This window comes from Periplaneta americana, chromosome 3, assembly GCF_040183065.1.
Source record: "Periplaneta americana isolate PAMFEO1 chromosome 3, P.americana_PAMFEO1_priV1, whole genome shotgun sequence".
In the NCBI taxonomy this organism is placed as follows: domain Eukaryota; kingdom Metazoa; phylum Arthropoda; class Insecta; order Blattodea; family Blattidae; genus Periplaneta; species Periplaneta americana.
Window position 1 is genome coordinate 179434803 of NC_091119.1, and position 20168 is coordinate 179454970.

Below are 20168 nucleotides of genomic sequence, written 5' to 3' on the forward strand. Positions count from 1 at the left end.
GCTCTTGAATTGTGAGATGTGCGCAGACGCGAAAGTATTGATTTTTTCCGAGGAACAATAATGTCATTGACCTTGATGTAATCCCGTTAAACTTGATATAACCTTGATTATTGAATTCGACATTGAAAAACGAGATGACAAATTGAATTTATTTGAATATTATTTACAATTAACGCTAATTATTATAGTAACAGAACATAACCTTCTGCGACAGTATTGGATTTCCAGCCTCCGTGACGTTTCCCTCGTCTTTCGATTGCATATCCGAGAATAATCGAAAACCTGAACTTTAATGAATAGGTGTACTTTAATGACATGCATTAAAGGACTGCTACCAGGTGTATAATTACTACATTTCGGCATGGTCGAGGATAAAGACCGTTAAAAGATAAATCGTTACTCAAATTTAAATTTATCTTTAAAAAATAATTACGCTTACCTGAAATGTGAAGATAGATGGACGGACTACGACATAGCCATCGTAATTGACGATTTGCTGGGGTTTGGGCCAGGGTTGTCCGCTAGTCGCGGTTACCCACGGACCCGGAGAGACCTTGGTGTGGCGGTTATAGTATCGAGTGCCATTGCACGCTGCTGCAAGCACCAGCAAGCACACAGTCAACAAGCGCAGCATGTCTGAGGCTCTGTGTGTTATCTGTGTCGGAGGCAGACTGAATCAGCTGCGGGAACGAGCTTCTGTTGACAGCTGGGGCGATGGGCGCGCACTCTAACCGGATTCGGGAAATCACACGGAAGGAGGGACTGGAGGAGAGGGTTTATTTATGTCTCCATTACGTAAATAATAATGTGTTTGAAAATATGCGGAGCAAATCACAGATTTCGGTGTCAATGAAATGTGAATTAAGAGTTGATGGGCCCGTAATAGAGGTTCTTTACCTTGTTTTGGCCCGATTCCAAAGCCAATTATGCGATCAACTTGCGCGACCCATGGATTTATTTTCAACTGAACAGTGCCAATGTAATAATGCCGTATAATAAATGTAGGAATTTAATAATAATAATAATAGTAATAATAATAATAATAATAATAATAATAATAATAATAATAATAATAATACGTACGTACTACGTACTTACTGGCTTTTAAGGAACCCGGAGGTTCATTGCCGCCTTCACATAAGCCCGCCATTGGTCCCTATCCTGAGCAAAATTAATCCATTCTCTATCATCATATCCCACCTCCCTCAAATCCATTTTAATATTATCTTCCCATCTACGTCTCGGCCTCCCTAAAGGTCTTTTTCCCTCCGGCCTCTCAACTAACACTCTATATGCATTTATGGATTCGCCCATACGTGCTACATGGCCTGGCCATCTCGAACGTCTGGATTTAATGTTCCTAATTATGCCAGGTGAAGAATACAATGCGTGCAGTTCTGTGTTGTGTAACTTTCTCCATTCTCCTGTAACTTCATCCCTCTTAGCCCCAAATATTTTCCTAAGCACCTTATTCTCAAACACCCTTAATCTCTGTTCCTCTCTCAAAGTGAGAGTCCAAGTTTCACAACCATACAGAACAACCGGTAATATAACTGTTTTATAAATTCTAACTTTCAGATTTTTCGACAGCAGACTGGATGATAAGAGTTTCTCAACCGAATAATAACAGGCATTTCCCATATTTTTCTGTGTTTAATTTCCTCACAAATAAATAGCACAGGCAGTCAAATCTGGGGAGCGTGGCGACCATAACCAAACACCAACAACTCTATCTTCATTCCCTGAAGCTGTAAACGGTGGCGAAATCTTGTTGGCAGACGATAGATAAGTCGTAATGAGTCAAGATTTTTTTTAAATTTGAAAAATGTATTAATTATTTCTTGAATACATCTTTCAAAGTTATTTGTGTCACAAAATAAAATGTGCATTTATGGCACACTACACACCAGAATCTTAAAATTCTTATTATTATTTGTCTGGTGCACTGTGTTTTTTATATTCATCGTCTATAAACATCGTTTGCATAAATGTGTACCCCACTTACACGTACAATTAATATGAACATAAACATTTCAACAGCAAAAAAAAAACACGTAATATAGTAGAGCTGCGGTGCCCACATGGAACCCATGGGTGAATTTCCCTCTAAACCACGGTTTAATTGAAGGGTTCAGAGCCATAGTGGCCAAGCGCCATTTATTAAAAACGGAGAAAGTGATTAAAGTTAAGTGAATACCATAGTTTAATGAAGTCACTGGAACTCTCTGCCGCCTGAAGTCAAAGTCTGCCGAACATTGAAATCTTTCAAATCCAAGTTAGAAAATTATCTTATGACGAGTTGCCAAACTAACTTACTATTATGACAAGTGTTGTATTGCATGTTTCCACGTATTCGCATTTTTTTATGTTCTAGTGATATTTAACTTATTTTACATTTTTGTTTTCATATTTTCCGATAATGGTATATCTATAATGTGATAAGTTGAGCTATATATAATCATAATTTTCCTTACTGTGTGTACTTAAAAATATTGTATTCATTGTATGCTTTGTACTGCACTATTTTATTATTGCCATTAGTATTATTATTATTATTATTATTATTATTATTATTATTATTATTACTGCTATTCTTATTTTTTATCATTATTAATATTATTAATTGTCTTATTTTTTATACTTTATACTTTGTATGTCTCATTTATTTTGACCTGCTGTTCACATTTTATTATGCTTTTTTCTTTCTTTCTGTATGTTATATATTATGTCTGATTTCTACTTACTTGTTGTTTACATTTTATTATTATTATCTTATTCAGTTTTGTGTGTAAAATTGTAGTGTACTTTGTAAATTTGTAGTGTTTTTTGTAACGCAGTTTTACTCCTGGTTGAGTGTTAGAGAAGGCCGTATGGCCTTAACTCTGCCAGGTTAAATAAATCATTATTATTATTATTATTATTATTATTATTATTATTATTATTATTATTATTATTATTATTATTATTATTATATCATTTAGTTTTAAAGTGAATACTTTATATTACTTGCTACATTATGTTTCCATTGAATTATGGTAATAACTTCATTTTAACCCTTGTTTTGTACGGTTTTAGTAAATGGCGCTTGGCCCACTATGGTTCTGAACCCTTCAGTTGTTGAAATATAGTATAATAATTATGCCAGCGAAAGGAGTACTCCCTCCTAAGCACAGCATTCTCGGCAATGTGGCTACTCGCGGAACCTGTTAACGCCAGGCCATCAAGGAAAGATTCCTGCTGTACATTACGTGATTTTGCAGACAGTTATTATCAGTGGCGTAGCATGAAATTTTGAGCAGGGGAAGCTAACTCAAGTTGTCTTTCATGAAATATGAGAAAACGTATTACAAAAATACAGTCAATGTCAAGTCAGCAGTCGAAGATTGGTTGGAACATCGTAAGTAACACCAATAAGGCATCACCTCAAATGGTACGTAGTAAAATATGATTTCACGGTTTACACATATCTCTTAACAAATAAACACGTATATGTATAACATTAGCTCACTCCCTGTCATACTTAGAGAAATCACAATATTATTATCATTACGTAAGTATGCGTCTGTCTTTTGGTTGTGTCCTTCATTGACAGCAAGGGAGTCGGTCATTTGTTTTTTAGATCACACTTTTGTTCAAGTCAGTCTTGATAATACAATTGTCCTAAAAAATTAAAGTAAATTAGTGTCAGGAACTGTTATTTCGCTCATTATTTATTATATCAGCCACAATGCACACTAACACTTCAACTGAACACAACTGACGAAAAGGGATAACTCGGAAACTACTTATTTTAAATGTTAAAGCTAGCTTCTTTTCGAGCCTTGTGACTAGGGTAGTTTAAAAGGGATGGAAAATCTGCGGGGTGGATTACAGAGAAGAAACCGGTCTGCTTGGAAGCTGGTGTGTGCAGGCTTCTTGTTTACTGCTGCATCACAAATCATCCTGAGCTGCCGCATCACAATATTTAACGCGTAAATATAAATTATATTAAAATTAATAAATAATTTTCTTCATAAACTGCAGGTTTATTATGAAATTATTATTAACTGGGGAAGCTAAGCTTTTTAGCTTACATTGACGCAACGCCACTGGTTATTATGACGCAATGTAGAATTAACAAATTGTTTTTCATTTTGAAGGACATTGTGAATACTATGCCACACAGTTTAAAGATTTATTGGGAGAAAAGAGTTAAGTGAAACATCTGATGGAAATAAACAAATACACCACAACGTATACTGCGAAACACGTGCGATCCAGCAGCCTGACAAGCAGAGACCAGCCGCTAGAGTCCTCTGCAGGAGGGAGCTCCACTAAACCGGACCCCTCCTCCTCCGTTCCCTCGGGCTTTACAGTAGCGGCACCCTGTACATCAAGAACACAACGTATGCGAGATTGTAAGCTTAATACACATAAAAACAAATCACTATTCTGAAGATTACATAAACTTTATCAAATAGTAAAAAGTATCTAGATACTTTAGATCTAATTAAAGGTTGGAATTGCTTTTTTGACACCAACAAGGCATCACTCATGAGGCAACTAAGCCAGAAGATAATACGATATGGTGCCCAGTTCCTTTCCCTCTCCATTGCATACATCGCTGACTAGTTACATATTACCACAGTCTACTATATACAGTCACGAAGCTTAATATTTACTAAATATGCAAACGTATACAGTTGAAATATGCATCCATATATAGTTGCTCATCACCAGGATCTCTACTATCGCCTCATCACAGACTCTTTCCCTAACAGACCATAAAATGTATTGTACTTTCGATATCGTGTTCTTTTGAAAAAGTTAGCACCTTCCTTCCACTATTGAAATATGAAATACATAAGGTTTATATATTATTTTCATAAAATATATATATTATATTCTATAAACTCACCTTCCTGGATCTTTGGGAAGAAGGATAGCTCTAACCTATTTTTCTTACAATTTATAGTACTACAAACATCTCCTTGTCCCATATTATTATTCAAATTATTGTATTACACTACTCCTATGAAATTAGTGTACGTACGATTGTGTTACTTCGTCTCTTAGGTAGTAGATAAATACAGTACTCAATTGTAGTATTAAAATACAGACAAATAGAATGTGACGGGTGTCATACATGACATTATGTTTAATTATAATGTACAATTGCGAATATAGGAATATAAGTTAAATATAGTAAACATAACCTATAACATACATATGTAGTGGCAGGGCATTGGAGGCCACTAAAATGAGATAGAAGGGGGCAACTGGTACAGTAAACATTACCTATAATTTCAACATGTTTAAATATTCGTGCGGTGCAACTGAAAATTATTGAATCGTGCATAAATGAATGTACAAGAATTTCGCAATATTTAATCGAAATAAAGGCAGATATCACACATACGAACAACGTAATTTTCACACCAAAAATAATATTACACATTAACCCGCAAGGAATTATGTCTGAAGTGTCCCCTAATCATTGTTTTAAATTTTATTAATGCAATTACACTACATTTTAGAGAAATATATGTTACTCTTTATGCATTCCAATTAATTTATATGGTTGAAACGCCGCCCTTCGTGATCGGGTTAAGCGAGTCACATGGTCTGCCTTACGGCCTGTATTAGATCACGATGGCAGTGACACAGTCTATTGTTCCTAGTACTCACAGCGCTCCAAGCGGCTAGCAACTATCGCGAGAAATACAACTCGTTGGCAAAAAATTACCCCAAGCTTCGTGACTGTATATAGTAGATTGTGATATTACACTAATCAGACTTCAGCTGGGGATTAACAATTTTATTATTACAAACAGGTTTACAATGTAATATCACATCTTCCTGAGACCAATGTCCTACGTTCTTATTTTTTTCCCCAATTCTATCTTCCCAATCCCGTTCTTCCAGTCCTTTCTCTGCAAACGCTTTATTTATATCTTGCAACCAGGTGTTTTGCGGTCTACCTCTGTCTCTCTGGAATCCAATCTAAAACTCTTATTGGTAGCCTTCCATCATCCATTCGCTTTACAGGTCCATACAATTCTGTCTACATTTTACGAAATCTAAAATTGAATTTTCTTTATTCATCTGTTCTCTCATCACTTCATTTCTTATTTTTTCAAGTTTAGAATGTCTGGCCGAATGTCGTAAAAATCCATTTCTAATGCTAATAATTTTGATCGCAATATTTGATTTAACTTCCATGTTTCCGCTCCATATGTTGTCAAACTGAAAGTTTGGACTATAGACAGATAAATATTTTTGTTTCCTTAAAAATAGTCTTGTTCCATAATATTCCATTTAACATTGCTATTTCTGATTTTCCTTCATTTAGCCTATATTTAATACCATCATCCTGTGTTGCATTTTTATTATTTTTGTCTCCTAAATATTCAAATGTCCCGCGCCGTGGCGTCGCGGTCTAAGGCATCCCGCTTAGGACTCGCGTTATGGACTGCGCGCTGGTTCGAATCCTCGTGGGAGAAGACATTTTCTCATGAAATTTCGGCCAGTGTATGGGACCGGTGCCCACCCAGTATCGTGATGCACTTGGGGAGCTACGATAGGTAGCGAAATCCGGTTGCGAATACCAGCTATAACGGCTGGGTGGATCATCGTGCTAACCACACGATACCTCCATTCTGGTTGGATGATCGTCAACCTCTGCTTCGACATGTGGGCGTGAGGCCAGCAGCCGGCTGGTCGGTCTAGGCACTTCACGGGCTGTAGCGCCAGGGATTATTATTATTAAATATTCAAATTCATTGCATCCTTTGATGATGCCTATTCCATTTTACAAAACCAAATCTCTTGTATTTTCACCGCATCCCATATAAAATGTTTTGTCAAAATTTATTTTTAATCTCCATTTATCATACTCTTCAATCAATTTTCTAAACATATATTCTGCATCATCACATTAACAACAATTAAATAAAAGTATAAATCTCTTGTAGGTCTCATCCCTATATTTCTCATAGCGCCCGAGGGAAACCACGGTAAGCTATGTATGAGTTGTCTTGACGACAAGCCAATTGGCTTACTGTGGGATTAGAACTGATGGGAATCCGTCAAAACATGTATACTTACTTCTGCAGATACTTTCACCGAGAGAAGAGTCTGCCCAAGTCGAAAGCTTGTAAACCAGTTTGTAGTTCGAGACACCCAAGCTGGAGGAGGTGCGGAGATGGAAGACAGATATCTGAAGATGATGGTTAAGACAAGAGAGACTCCGGACAAGGCCAATGAGTCGCGGTAGAAAAGCACTGAAAACAAAAGAGATCCAAGTTAAGCATGCAAAATAAATAGGCTTTGTTAACTAAATGACCGTCATTATAACTAGTGAATCTGCCCCGCTTACATCCCGTGAATCTACATGGGGATACGGGAATGTAAAGTTCCGTTTTTCCATATTCTTACTAGAAGAGAAATTGAATTCAATCCGATCCTTTCAACCAAAGACACAAATAAATATTGAACTATGCAGATTCCAGAAAATTACGGCGAAGAGAAAAAAAATCTCTTTGCATTGTATGAAATAGAATCCATATCTTAACAATTCAGTTATAAACCTTTTACCAACAGCTTATGAAATTAGCCATTACACTACACAGTTTTCTCTGAGAGATGGTAAGAACTTCAAGAACGTTATGTTTCAGTTAAAATAAAGTGTGTGTATTTGTCTTCTACACTTTTTCTTTTAATGTTGCTAAAATAACAATATCAGGGAATTAAATCAGGGGACCGTGGGGGCCACATATTATTAGTGATGACTATCATTAAACACTTCGCGCGAATTTTCCGCAAGGAATAAACGGCTGTATGTGCTGTGGCACAGTCCTCCTGGGAAGTCACGAAACTATGCTCTCTATCAGTTAATTGAGCAAAAAGGGCTCTAAAATGAAATTCACATATATGTCATAGTTATTGTATTCTAAAAAAATAGGACCTATTTTCTTTCACCGCTAGTAGCGCATCGTACTCCTGTTTCTTAATTATGTATGGGTTCCTCGTGCAGCAGGTTAGGTTTTCAACACTCCTGTATCAGTTGTGTTGTGTTTTAATATAACCACGCAGGTGGAACCAATGCTTCGTCCGAAAACAGGGTCAAATTCTTCACCATACACACTATTCAAAATCTAGTCATAAAATCCATTCCTGGATGCAGGTCTACCAGGATATATTCTTGTACTACAGTAACTCAACATATCTATATATAGTTTGAACTGGTAATGGAAATTACGGGAAAACGGCTGGACGGATTTTAATAAATGACCCCTCATTTTGAAGCTTGGAACTCAAAGTTTTTCGAAAAAATAGTAGTTTTCAGTGAAATGTCAATTTTTAAACATAATTTTCCTATTTTCCAAAATCCATCTGTCGTCAGTTTTGAGAACTAACTAATAGCATTCACGGTCGACTTGATATTCCCTTCGCTTTTTTGTAAAGGAGAAGCGAAGCGAGCATCAAGTCGGCCGTGTTGCATTTCAGAATAAAACAAAACACATACTACAGTAAACAATTTTACATGAAGGCCATGATCTGCAAGAATGCTGACATATTTAGAGCTCAAATTAAATTGGTTATTAAAAACTTAACTTACTAAAAATAATTTACAGGTTCGATTCTGTGGTGTGTAATTTTCTGGGTACAGCTGTGTATTGGATATTAAAAACTACAAAACTTGAGGTGTTTTGATAACATTATTACCATTAGAAATGAAATATTATTGTAGTTAATGCCGTGATGTGACTATTTTTCATTAATTATTACATATTAATGCTATATTGATGATATGAAAGTGAAACGTTTTGGGGTTATATAAGTAGATGTAGAGAATAACTTAAATTAGATTTTGAATTCTATATTTTACTGAGTGGCGGCTACATAGTATACTGAAAGCTATAAAACTTATGTAAGATAATAATATTATTAAAAATCAAATATTTTTATAATTATTAATCAAGTGGGTTTGGGTCTTTTTCATATATTTAATGGCGGTGTGGTGTAGATATTTATATGCGTGGTTCTCTTCAGTATTGGCTCGAGAGAGAATATCTTTCATTGTAATGGAAGCAAATAACTTTCCGAATGTCTGGTATTCTTCATTTAAAATAAATCTGAAAAATGTTTATTTTGAACGTCAAATGAACTTAGTTTGCAGCATTTGCTGCACAAGCCACTAGTAAGGTTTTAATCTCAGTAACTTCGTAGTCGTTCGAACATAGACATAGGAAATTCCCATTTGCTGCGAAACAGGCCTAAGTGATTTTCTTCTTGTGAAATCTTCCAGGAAATGTGCAATGTTATCTCACCTACGAGGGGACACTTGTTTCCGTTGCTGTGCAACATCCAGCCCAGGTACTGCAGCTGCAGGTAGTGGCAGAGCAGAGTCACGCAGGAGAGGTTCAAGCGGTTGCAACCGTCGTGCCGCAGCCAGAACGTCGTCAGCACCAGAACCGCGTACACTGCGCAGCAACAAACATAGCGTTCCTTAAATGTATACAGACTGGAAGATGTCCATGACATAACTTCACAAAATGAACGTTAAGATATAAAAGAAATAAAATTTTGCTTTGCCATTTTGGGTTATTTCTTTTTATTTGGCGACAAATCTACTCCGTTTTAATTTAATTTACAAACCTTTCCTCATTAGAGGGCAACCATATGGATAGAGTGATATAAACAACATGAAACTTTATAATAAAATAACGAGGGTGTGGTATAAAAATACGGAAATTATAGCTTTAATATATAAAAGAATCTACAGAAAGTAATAGAAATGAAAGAGTGACGAGTAACTGGATAAATAAGTGCGTATCTAGGTCAGCGAATGACGGAGAGAGTGACTGGATGAATAATTGCTTATCTAGGTAGGCGAATGACGGAGAGAGTGACTGGATGAATAAGTGCGTATCTAGGTCAGCGAATGACGGAGAGAGTGACTGGATGAATAATTGCGTATCTAGGTCAGCGAATGACGGAGAGAGTGACTGGATGAATAAGTGCGTATCTAGGTCAGCGAATGACGGAGAGAGTGACTGGATGAATAATTGCGTATCTAGGTCAGCGAAAGACGGAGAGAGTGACTGGATGAATAATTGCGTGTCTAGGTCAGCGAATGACGGAGAGAGTGACTGGATGAATAAATGCGTATCTAGGTCAGCGAATGACGGAGAGAGTGACTGGATGAATATTTGCGTATCTAGGTAGGCGAATGACGGAGAGAGTGACTGGATGAATAAGTGCGTATCTAGGTCAGCGAATGACGGAGAGAGTGACTGGATAAATAATTGCGTATCTAGGTCAGCGAATGACGGAGAGAGTGACTGGATGAATAAGTGCGTATCTAGGTCAGCGAATGACGGAGAGAGTGACTGGATGAATAATTGCGTATCCAGGTCAGCGAATGACGGAGAGAGTGACTGGATGAATAAATGCGTATCTAGGTCAGCGAATGACGGAGAGAGTGACTGGATGAATAATTGCGTATCTAGGTCAGAGAAAGACGCAGAGAGTGACTGGATGAATAATTGCGTATCTAGGTCAGCGAATGACGGAGAGAGTGGCTGGATAAATAAGTGCGTATCTAGGTCAGCGAATGACGGAGAGAGTGACTGGATGAATAATTGCGTATCTAGGTCAGCGAAAGACGGAGAGAGTGACTGGATGAATAATTGCGTGTCTAGGTCAGCGAATGACGGAGAGAGTGACTGGATGAATAAATGCGTATCTAGGTCAGCGAAAGACGGAGAGAGTGACTGGATGAATATTTGCGTATCTAGGTCAGCGAATGACGCAGAGAGTGACTGGATGAATAAATGCGTATCTAGGTCAGCGAATGACGGAGAGAGTGACTGGATGAATAATTGCGTATCTAGGTCAGCGAATGACGGAGAGAGTGGCTGGATAAATAAGTGCGTATCTAGGTCAGCGAATGACGGAGAGAGTGACTGGATGAATAATTGCGTATCTAGGTCAGCGAAAGACGGAGAGAGTGACTGGATGAATAATTGCGTGTCTAGGTCAGCGAATGACGGAGAGAGTGACTGGATGAATAAATGCGTATCTAGGTCAGCGAATGACGGAGAGAGTGACTGGATGAATATTTGCGTATCTAGGTCAGCGAATGACGCAGAGAGTGACTGGATGAATAAATGCGTATCTAGGTCAGTGAATGACGGAGAGAGTGACTGGATGTATATTTGCGTATCTAGGTCAGCGAATGACGCAGAGAGTGACTGGATGAATAAATGCGTATCTAGGTCAGCGAATGACGGAGAGAGTGACTGGATGAATAAATACGTATCTAGGTCAGCGAATGACGGAGAGAGTGACTGGATGAATAATTGCGTATCTAGGTCAGCGAATGACGGAGAGAGTGACTGGATGAATAAATGCATATCTAGGTCAGCGAATGACGAAGAGAGTGACTGGATGAATAATTGCGTATCTAGGTCAGCGAATGACGGAGAGAGTGACTGGATGAATAAATGCATATCTAAGTCAGCGAATGACGGAGAGAGTGACTGGATGAATATTTGCGTATCTAGGTCAGCGAAAGACGGAGAGAGTGACTGGATGAATAATTGCATGTCTAGGTCAGCGAATGACGGAGAGAGTGACTGGATGAATAAATGCGTATCTAGGTCAGCGAATGACGGAGAGAGTGACTGGATGAATAAATGCGTATCTAGGTCAGCGAATGACGGAGAGAGTGACTGGATGAATAATTGCGTATCTAGGTCAGCGAATGACGGAGAGAGTGACTGGATGAATAAATGCATATCTAGGTCAGCGAATGACGGAGAGAGTGACTGGATGAATAAATGCGTATCTAGGTCAGCGAATGACGGAGAGAATGACTGGATGAATAATTGCGTATCTAGGTCAGCGAAAGACGGAGAGAGTGACTGGATAAATACGTGCGTATCTAGATCAGCGAATGACAGAGAGTGACTGGATATATAAGTGTGTATCTAGGTCAGCGAATGACAGACAGTCACTGGATAAATAAGTGTGTATCTAGATCAGAGAAAGACGGAGAGAGTGACTGGATAAATACGTGCGTATCTAGGTCAGCGAATGAGAGAGAGTGACTGGATATATAAGTGCGTATCTAATTCAGCGAATGACGGAGACAGTGACTGGATAAATAAGTGCATATCTAAGTCAGCGAATACGGAGAGAGTGACTGGATAAAGAAGTGCGTATCTAGATCAGCGAAAGACGGAGAGAGTGATTGGATAAATAAGTGCGTATCTAGGTCAGCGAAAGTCGGAGAGAGTGACTGGATAAATAAGTGCGTATCTAGGAGGGCGAATGACAGAAAAAGTAATTGGAAAAATAAGTGCGTATCTAGGAGGATGAATGATAGAAAAAGTAACTAGATGAATAAGTGCGCATCTAGGTCAACGAATAACAGAAAGAGTAACTGGATGATACGTATCTAGATGCAGCGAATAATAGAGGGAATAGAATAGAATAGAATAGAATAGAATAGAATATTTTTTCGCTGGCAGAGTTAAGGCCATAACGCCTTCTCTTAATCAATAGTAACATACATATTTAAATTATGAATATTTACAATGCAATAAAGATTCTACAGCAATATTCTACAGTTAAATCCAGAGTGACTGGATGAATTAGTGCATATCTAGGAGGGCGAATGATAGAGTGACTGGATGAATAAGACAATGCGTATCTACTCATAGATCAGCGAATGACAGACAGAATGAGTGGATTTATTTATTTTATTTCGTTATTTTACGACGCTGTATCAACATCTAGGTTATTTAGCATCTGCATGAAATGAAGGTGTTAATGCCGGGGAAATGAGTCCGGGGTCCAGCACCGAAAGTTACCCAGCATTTGCTCGTGATGTGTTGAGGGAAAACCCCGGAAAAAACCTCAACCAGGTAACTTGCCCCGACCGGGATTCGAACCCGGGCCACCTGGTTTCGCGGCTAGACGCGCTGACCGTTACTCCACAGGTGTGGACGAATGAGTGGATGAATAAATACTTTTGTGTCGGGTGATTAAATGATAGAGTGAATAGATGAATAAGTGTGTAAATATATTGATGAGTGAATAATATAGAGTGACCGGATGAATAAGTGAGTGAGTATTTGAGTGAGCGAATGACAGACTGTGACAAAATGAATGAGTTAGTGAGTGAGTGAGTGTGTGAGTGAGTGAGTGATTACTTACTTGGAAAGCTGAATGACAGATAGAGAAAGCGACTGGATGAATAAGTGCGTATCTGGATCAGTGAATGACAAAGAGATTTGTGTAAATTAGATGTATATAAGTGAGTAAGTGTTTGGGTGGACGAATGACAGAGAGAATCACTGGATGAACAAGTGCGTCGGCTGCTGAGCGAAAGACAGGCAATCAGTCTGACTGACTGAGAAATGAGCGAGTAAATTGGAAATAAGTGCACGAGACAAAGTCTTTAGTAAATGAGTGATATCTTACACAGAGCTGGCACACCCACTGTGGCCTGGTACATGCTGGAGTGTCTCTGCAGCACGAAGCTGTAGCGGATCCATGGGAACGTCTGGTTGTCCCCGTATCTCTCCACATGCCTCCTTGCAGTGGCGGATAACAGATTCCAATGCCGACTCGGTTTGTAGTTGAACAAGTCCACCTTAAATATACGGTAACACATTACGGTACATTATAAAATTATGTACGTCCTTTTTGGTCATCCCCTTAAACTATATTCAACTACTCGTCTACATATCCACCATCTCTCTATCCACCTCTCCTACCTTGGTCATCCACTCACACTTACACCCAACTACTCGTTTACACATCCACCATCTCTCTATCCACCTCTCCTATCTTGATCATCCACTCACACCTACATCCACCTACTCGTCTACACATCCACCTGCTGGGTAACTTTCGGCTTTGGACCCCGGACTCATTTCACCGGCATTATCACCTTCATATCATTAAGATACTAAATAACCTAGATGTTGATACAGCGTCGTAAAATAACCCAATAAAAAAATACACATCCACCATCTCTCTATCCACCCTGCTATCTAGGTCATTCACTCACACCTACATCCAACTACTCGTGTACACATCCACCATCTCTCTATCCATCCTGCTATCTTGGTCATTCACTCACATCTACATCCAACTAGTCCTCTACACATCCATCATCTCTCTATCCAATCCTCCTATCTTGGTCATTCACTTACATCTACATTCAACTACTCGTGTACACATCCACCATCTCTCTATTCACCCTCCTATCTTGGTCATACACTCATACCTACATCCAACTAGTCCTCTACACATCCATCATCTCTCTATCCAATCCTCCTATCTTGGTCATCCACTCACACCTACATTCAACTACTCGGCTACACATCCACCATCTCTCTATCCACCTCTCCTATCTTTGTCATCCACTCACATCTATATCCAACTATACCTACTTATCTACACATCCACCATCTCTCTATCCACCTCTCCTATCTTTGTCATCCACTCATATCTACATCCAACTACTCGTCTACACATCCACCATCTCTCTATCCACTCCTCCTATCTTGGTCATACACTCACACCTACATCCAACTAGTCCTCTACACATCCATCATCTCTCTATCCAATCCTCCTATCTTGGTCATCCACTCACACCTACATTCAACTACTCGGCTACACATCCACCATCTCTCTATCCACCTCTCCTATCTTTGTCATCCACTCACATCTATATCCAACTATGCCTACTTATCTACACATCCACCATCTCTCTATCCACCTCTCCTATCTTTGTCATCCACTCATATCTACATCCAACTATTCGTCTACACATCCACCATCTCTCTATCCATCTCTCCTATCTTGGTCCTCCACTCACACCTACATTCAACTACTCGTCTACACATCCACCGTCTCTCTATCCACTCCTCCTATCTTGGTCATACACTCACACCTACATCCAACTAGTCCTCTACACATCCATCATCTCTCTATCCAATCCTCCTATCTTGGTCATTCACTTACATCTACATTCAACTACTCGTGTACACATCCACCATCTCTCTATTCACCCTCCTATCTTGGTCATACACTCATACCTACATCCAACTACTCGTCTACACATCCACCATCTCTCTATCCACTCCTCCTATCTTGGTCATACACTCACACCTACATCCAACTATCCTCTACACATCCATCATCTCTCTATCCAATCCTCCTATCTTGGTCATCCACTCACACCTACATTCAACTACTCGGCTACACATCCACCATCTCTCTATCCACCTCTCCTATCTTTGTCATCCACTCACATCTATATCCAACTATGCCTACTTATCTACACATCCACCATCTCTCTATCCACCTCTCCTATCTTTGTCATCCACTCATATCTACATCCAACTGCTCGTCTACACATCCACCATCTCTCTATCCATCTCTCCTATCTTGGTAATCCACTCACACCTACATTCAACTACTCGTCTACACATCCACCATCTCTCTATCCACTCCTCCTATCTTGGTCATACACTCATACCTACATCCAACTAGTCCTCTACACATCCATCATCTCTCTATCCAATCCTCCTATCTTGGTCATACACTCACACCTACATCCAACTACTGTCTACACATCCACCATCTCTCTATCCATTTCTCCTATCTTGGTCATCCACTCACACCTACATTCAACTACTCGGCTACACATCCACCATCTCTCTATCCACCTCTCCTATCTTTGTCATCCACTCACATCTATATCCAACTATGCCTACTTATCTACACACCCACCATCTCTCTATCCACCTCTCCTATCTTTGTCATCCACTCACATCTATATCCAACTATGCCTACTTATCTACACATCCACCATCTCTCTATCCACCTCTCCTATCTTTGTCATCCACTCACATCTATATCCAACTATGCCTACTTATCTACACATCCACCATCTCTCTATCCACCTCTCCTATCTTTGTCATCCACTCACATCTATATCCAACTATGCCTACTTATCTACACATCCATCATCTCTCTATCCACTTCTCCTATCTTTGTCATCCACTCACATCTATATCCAACTATGCCTACTTATCTACACATCCACCATATCTCTATCCACCTCTCCTATCTTTGTCATCCACTCACATCTATATCCAACTATGCCTACTTATCTACACATCCACCATCTCTCTATCCACCTCTCCTATCTTTGTCATCCACTCACATCTATATCCAACTATGCCTACTTATCTACACATCTACCATCTCTCTATCCACTTCTCCTATCTTTGTCATCCACTCACATCTATATCCAACTATGCCTACTTATCTACACATCCACCATATCTCTATCCACCTTTCCTATCTTTGTCATCCACTCACATCTATATCCAACTATGCCTACTTATCTACACATCCACCATCTCTCTATCCATCTCTCCTATCTTTGTCATCCACTCACATCTACATCCAACTACTCGTCCACACATCCACCATCTCTCTACCCACTCCTCCTACTTTTCATCACACGTTACTCACGGCCTCCTCGTCGATAGTGATGTTGATTTCCTCCCCGGATTGCATCCACGCGCCCAGGCTCAAGGAGCAGTTCACCTTGTCGAAGGGCCAGTAGGTGAGGTCGGGGGCGCACAGGGCGAAGTACACGGTGCCCGGCGCGCACATCACGTAGCCCTTGGACTTGATGTCGCACCTCCCACTGGGCATCCGCACCTCCACCTCCCAAGTGGCGGTCCTGCAAAAAAATCTAAATTAATTAACGAGCCGTGTGTTGTCTGCATAAGTATCGGAGAAGAGGAAGCCGTAGTTCTTGTCTCAATTGCACCAGATATGGTGCCTGAATATTAATGTTGCAAAATGAAATGTAAACTATTTTTTTTTTCATTTCCTAAATATACGAAATACAACATTAAAGGAATGCGGTATTACAAAAACCTGTTTCAAGATTTTCACGTATCTACGAGGCATGTCCTGAAAATAGGCACTGTTAACGCATATTACAAGGTGCAGTCAATATACAGGGTGATTCACGAAGATTGTGTCATATTCTAGGATATGATTTCTAACATTATTGTGATGAAAAAAGTTCATATAATTATATATGTCATATTTTTTTAATTCAATGAGTTACACACTCCTGAATATAAAAACATAAACGTAAAAATTAGACCTATGAAGGTTTAAGCATTTAATCAAATAGTGTAAGTTCTTACAGTCAATTACTTAACAATATTACATACATTGAACCTTTATATTATTACATGAAGTAGTATTTAAAAGTTATGACAAACGTTTTCACCAATAATTTGGCATCTTCAGGTCACATTAAAAGAACATAGTGACATAAAATGAACACTTAAGATATTCAAGTTAAGCACAATCGTTAAAAATTAAAAACTAGTATAATAGGCAATCTGAGCAATATGCTATTAAAATACATGTAGCAGGAAGATGATACCATGAAATCGTGGGATAGTCTGATAACATTGTATAAACTGATAAGTGTACACAACGAAGAAAGAAGACATAATAATCTTCAAGTTTATGCGGGTGCAGTTCCCAAAATGATGAAAATATGCTACAGTATATAGGTCGCTCCTGCTGCCGTTTATGGACGTATGGAATTAAAGCCCTGTAAGTATAAAAAGGGTAATGTGAAAGAATTTTTTAAATAGAAAATTACGAAAGGATATTAGTATATTATGCAACGAGCTTATAATGAAGGTAATTAAGAAGCGAGTATGGATATTTATGAAACGAGCATACGCGAGTTTCATAATTTTCATACGAGCTTCTTAATTACCATTATAGGCGAGTTTCATACGACTTTTTATGCTCGACCATATTTCTAACTTGATATTATTAATTTTCTTTGTATCTGAACTTGACCAATGTCCCGTATGTTGTGAGATGTGCGCAGACGCGAAAGTATTGATTTTTTCCGAGGAACAGATATTCACATTGACCTTGCTAGGCCATAAGAACCTACAGAGATAACATTGAAATTAAATTAGACATTGAAAAACGAGATGACAAATTGAATTTATTTGAATATTATTTACAATTAACGCTAATTATTATAGTAACAGAACATAACCTTCTGCGACAGTATTGGATTTCCAGCCTCCGTGACTTTTCGCTAATTCTCTTTCGATTGCATATCCGAGAATAATCGATACTTGCGGTTTTATAACGGTAGAAAGCTGACCTGTCATTGGCTGAACAGTTGTAACCTGAGTCGTCATTGGCTGAAAGACCTGACTTTTAATGAGTAGGTGTACTTTAATGACATGCATTAAAGGTCTCCTATCATGTGTATAATTACTACATTTCGGCATGGTCGAGCATAAAATTTTTTTGAAGTCGTGGTTAATGATATTTACAAGATAGTTGAGGAGAAGTTGACTTGAGTCCATTGATGCAGCAACACGACTGAGCTTTACAGTGGAATGTAGTAAATAAAGAAAACTGTGTACCAGCCAAACCTAGTGGATAAACCGGAATTATTTCTGTAGAATTTTGAAAAGCGGGTTATTTAAATTAGGATATTGTTCATTAAGGAAATGGGTATTATTATTATTATTATTAGAGTAGGTGGCAATGTAAAACTCCTCTGCGGCATTCATGTACTTATAATTATTGACAGTTTTTAAAACTTGTAGGGTGTCATCTATACCTGTAATTTCATGGTTGTGATTGATTAGGTGTGTTGCAAATTTCGACTTATTTCTATTATATTTGAAATCGGAAACAAGTTCCCTATAGCGTGTGCGGAAATTTCTCTTGGTTTGTCCTACATATTTACTAGGGCCTTTAAAATTTTAAGCATTTAAATTCTGTGGTGTTTGGTCAAATCATGATCACTCCAAAATCCTGTTTTCAGATACACGCATTTTTATCTTCAATTTTCCTTCACAAATCATAATTCTAGCTTACATACAAATGTGAACGAAAATAACAAGATTAGATGAAGATATCACAAGGGCTGCGCTTTCAGCTAAAAAAAAGGTCATTTTTGGAGTATCGTATTCTGAACAAATACCACAGAATTATTTACGAGAATGGTACTGAATGTATATTATACATTCATTAAAGAACTTTCACATTATTACTCATCTGAAAAATCTGTCTTAAAGCCGGTTTTCAAAGAACTCACTTTCTGCAGCAATACATGAAGTCGCCCGAATGTGAACTGCGCGCGCAGCATTACCTAACTTCCGTTGTTCGGATGGTAGATACGTTGTACCGATGTTGCGTTATCTCTAACCCTGACACTGATGTTACGATACTTTGTATCGCTGCTATTAGTTGTACTGTAACACACACACACACAGTGCCACACGTCGAGACAGAGAGAGAGAGAGAGTTCACAAGGATGCGTGTTACAGAAGGAAGAACCGTAATTTTATCCAAAATTATTCATAATCGGACACATGTATATATGAACTCTCTTCTTCACAATGATATCAGGAATAGGATCCTAGACTATAGCACAATTTTCGTGAACCACCCTGTATTTCCGAACTACACTTGCATTTATTGTACCGTTAAATACACATGTGCGTGTTAATGAAGATAATTCCTTCAGTGCTTGTTGAGTCAGTCCACCAAACAGCGTAATATTGTATTTAACCCTTAACTTGGCAAGACTTCATTTCTCACACTAGTTTATTAAACCGTGTCGGACTGTAAAGAAAACAACAATCGCAATGTCCATATTTTATATGTTGTGCAATGTTATAGTATTGTGAAATTTTAATTTTCCTACCAATTTTTTTTCTATTGCTCTATTAAAATTATAGCCTACTAGTGGCTTGTGCAGCAAATGCTGCTGCAAACTAAGTTCGTTAGACGTTCAAATAAAAATTTTTCAGATTTATTTTCAATGAAGAATACTTGTCTTTTTTATAGTTATTTGCTCCCATAATAATGAAAAATACTCCCTCTGAATGGATTTTTTTAGCCAAATACTTTTTCTTGAGCCTATCCAACTTCAGTTTTTGAGTTTCAACGCGAGAACGCAAGTATCAATGTCAGGACGATAGCAGTAGCTATTTCAGGTCATTGTGGATTGTAGGCAAAAGTTTAAAAAAATGTCAGGTTTGCTAAGCTTTCGAACAACAGCATTTTCTTATAGCTGCTGC

The 20168-nt window shown here is 38.4% G+C and overlaps 2 protein-coding genes across 3 annotated transcripts in view; both read right to left on the reverse strand.

The window, feature by feature from the left end:
• The window catches only part of LOC138696861 (beta-hexosaminidase subunit beta-like), a 51456-nt gene extending 50773 nt beyond the window's left edge, over positions 1-683 (reverse strand). The window contains exon 1 of the mRNA XM_069822312.1: positions 440-683. Within this exon, the coding sequence (XP_069678413.1) occupies positions 440-634 (195 nt within the window). The 5' untranslated portion in view covers positions 635-683. The remainder of the gene's footprint in view (positions 1-439) is intronic.
• Positions 684-4160: 3477 nt separating this feature from the next.
• Positions 4161-20168, reverse strand: part of LOC138696862 (neuronal acetylcholine receptor subunit non-alpha-3-like) — a 28898-nt gene continuing 12890 nt past the window's right edge. For both annotated transcript variants that reach the window (XM_069822314.1, XM_069822313.1), the window contains exons 5-9: positions 16546-16759; positions 13474-13645; positions 9312-9464; positions 7087-7262; positions 4161-4365 (exon numbers count right to left, since the gene is read on the reverse strand). In XM_069822314.1, the coding sequence (XP_069678415.1) occupies positions 4192-4365; positions 7087-7262; positions 9312-9464; positions 13474-13645; positions 16546-16759 (889 nt within the window). In that variant the 3' untranslated portion in view covers positions 4161-4191. The remainder of the gene's footprint in view (positions 4366-7086; positions 7263-9311; positions 9465-13473; positions 13646-16545; positions 16760-20168) is intronic.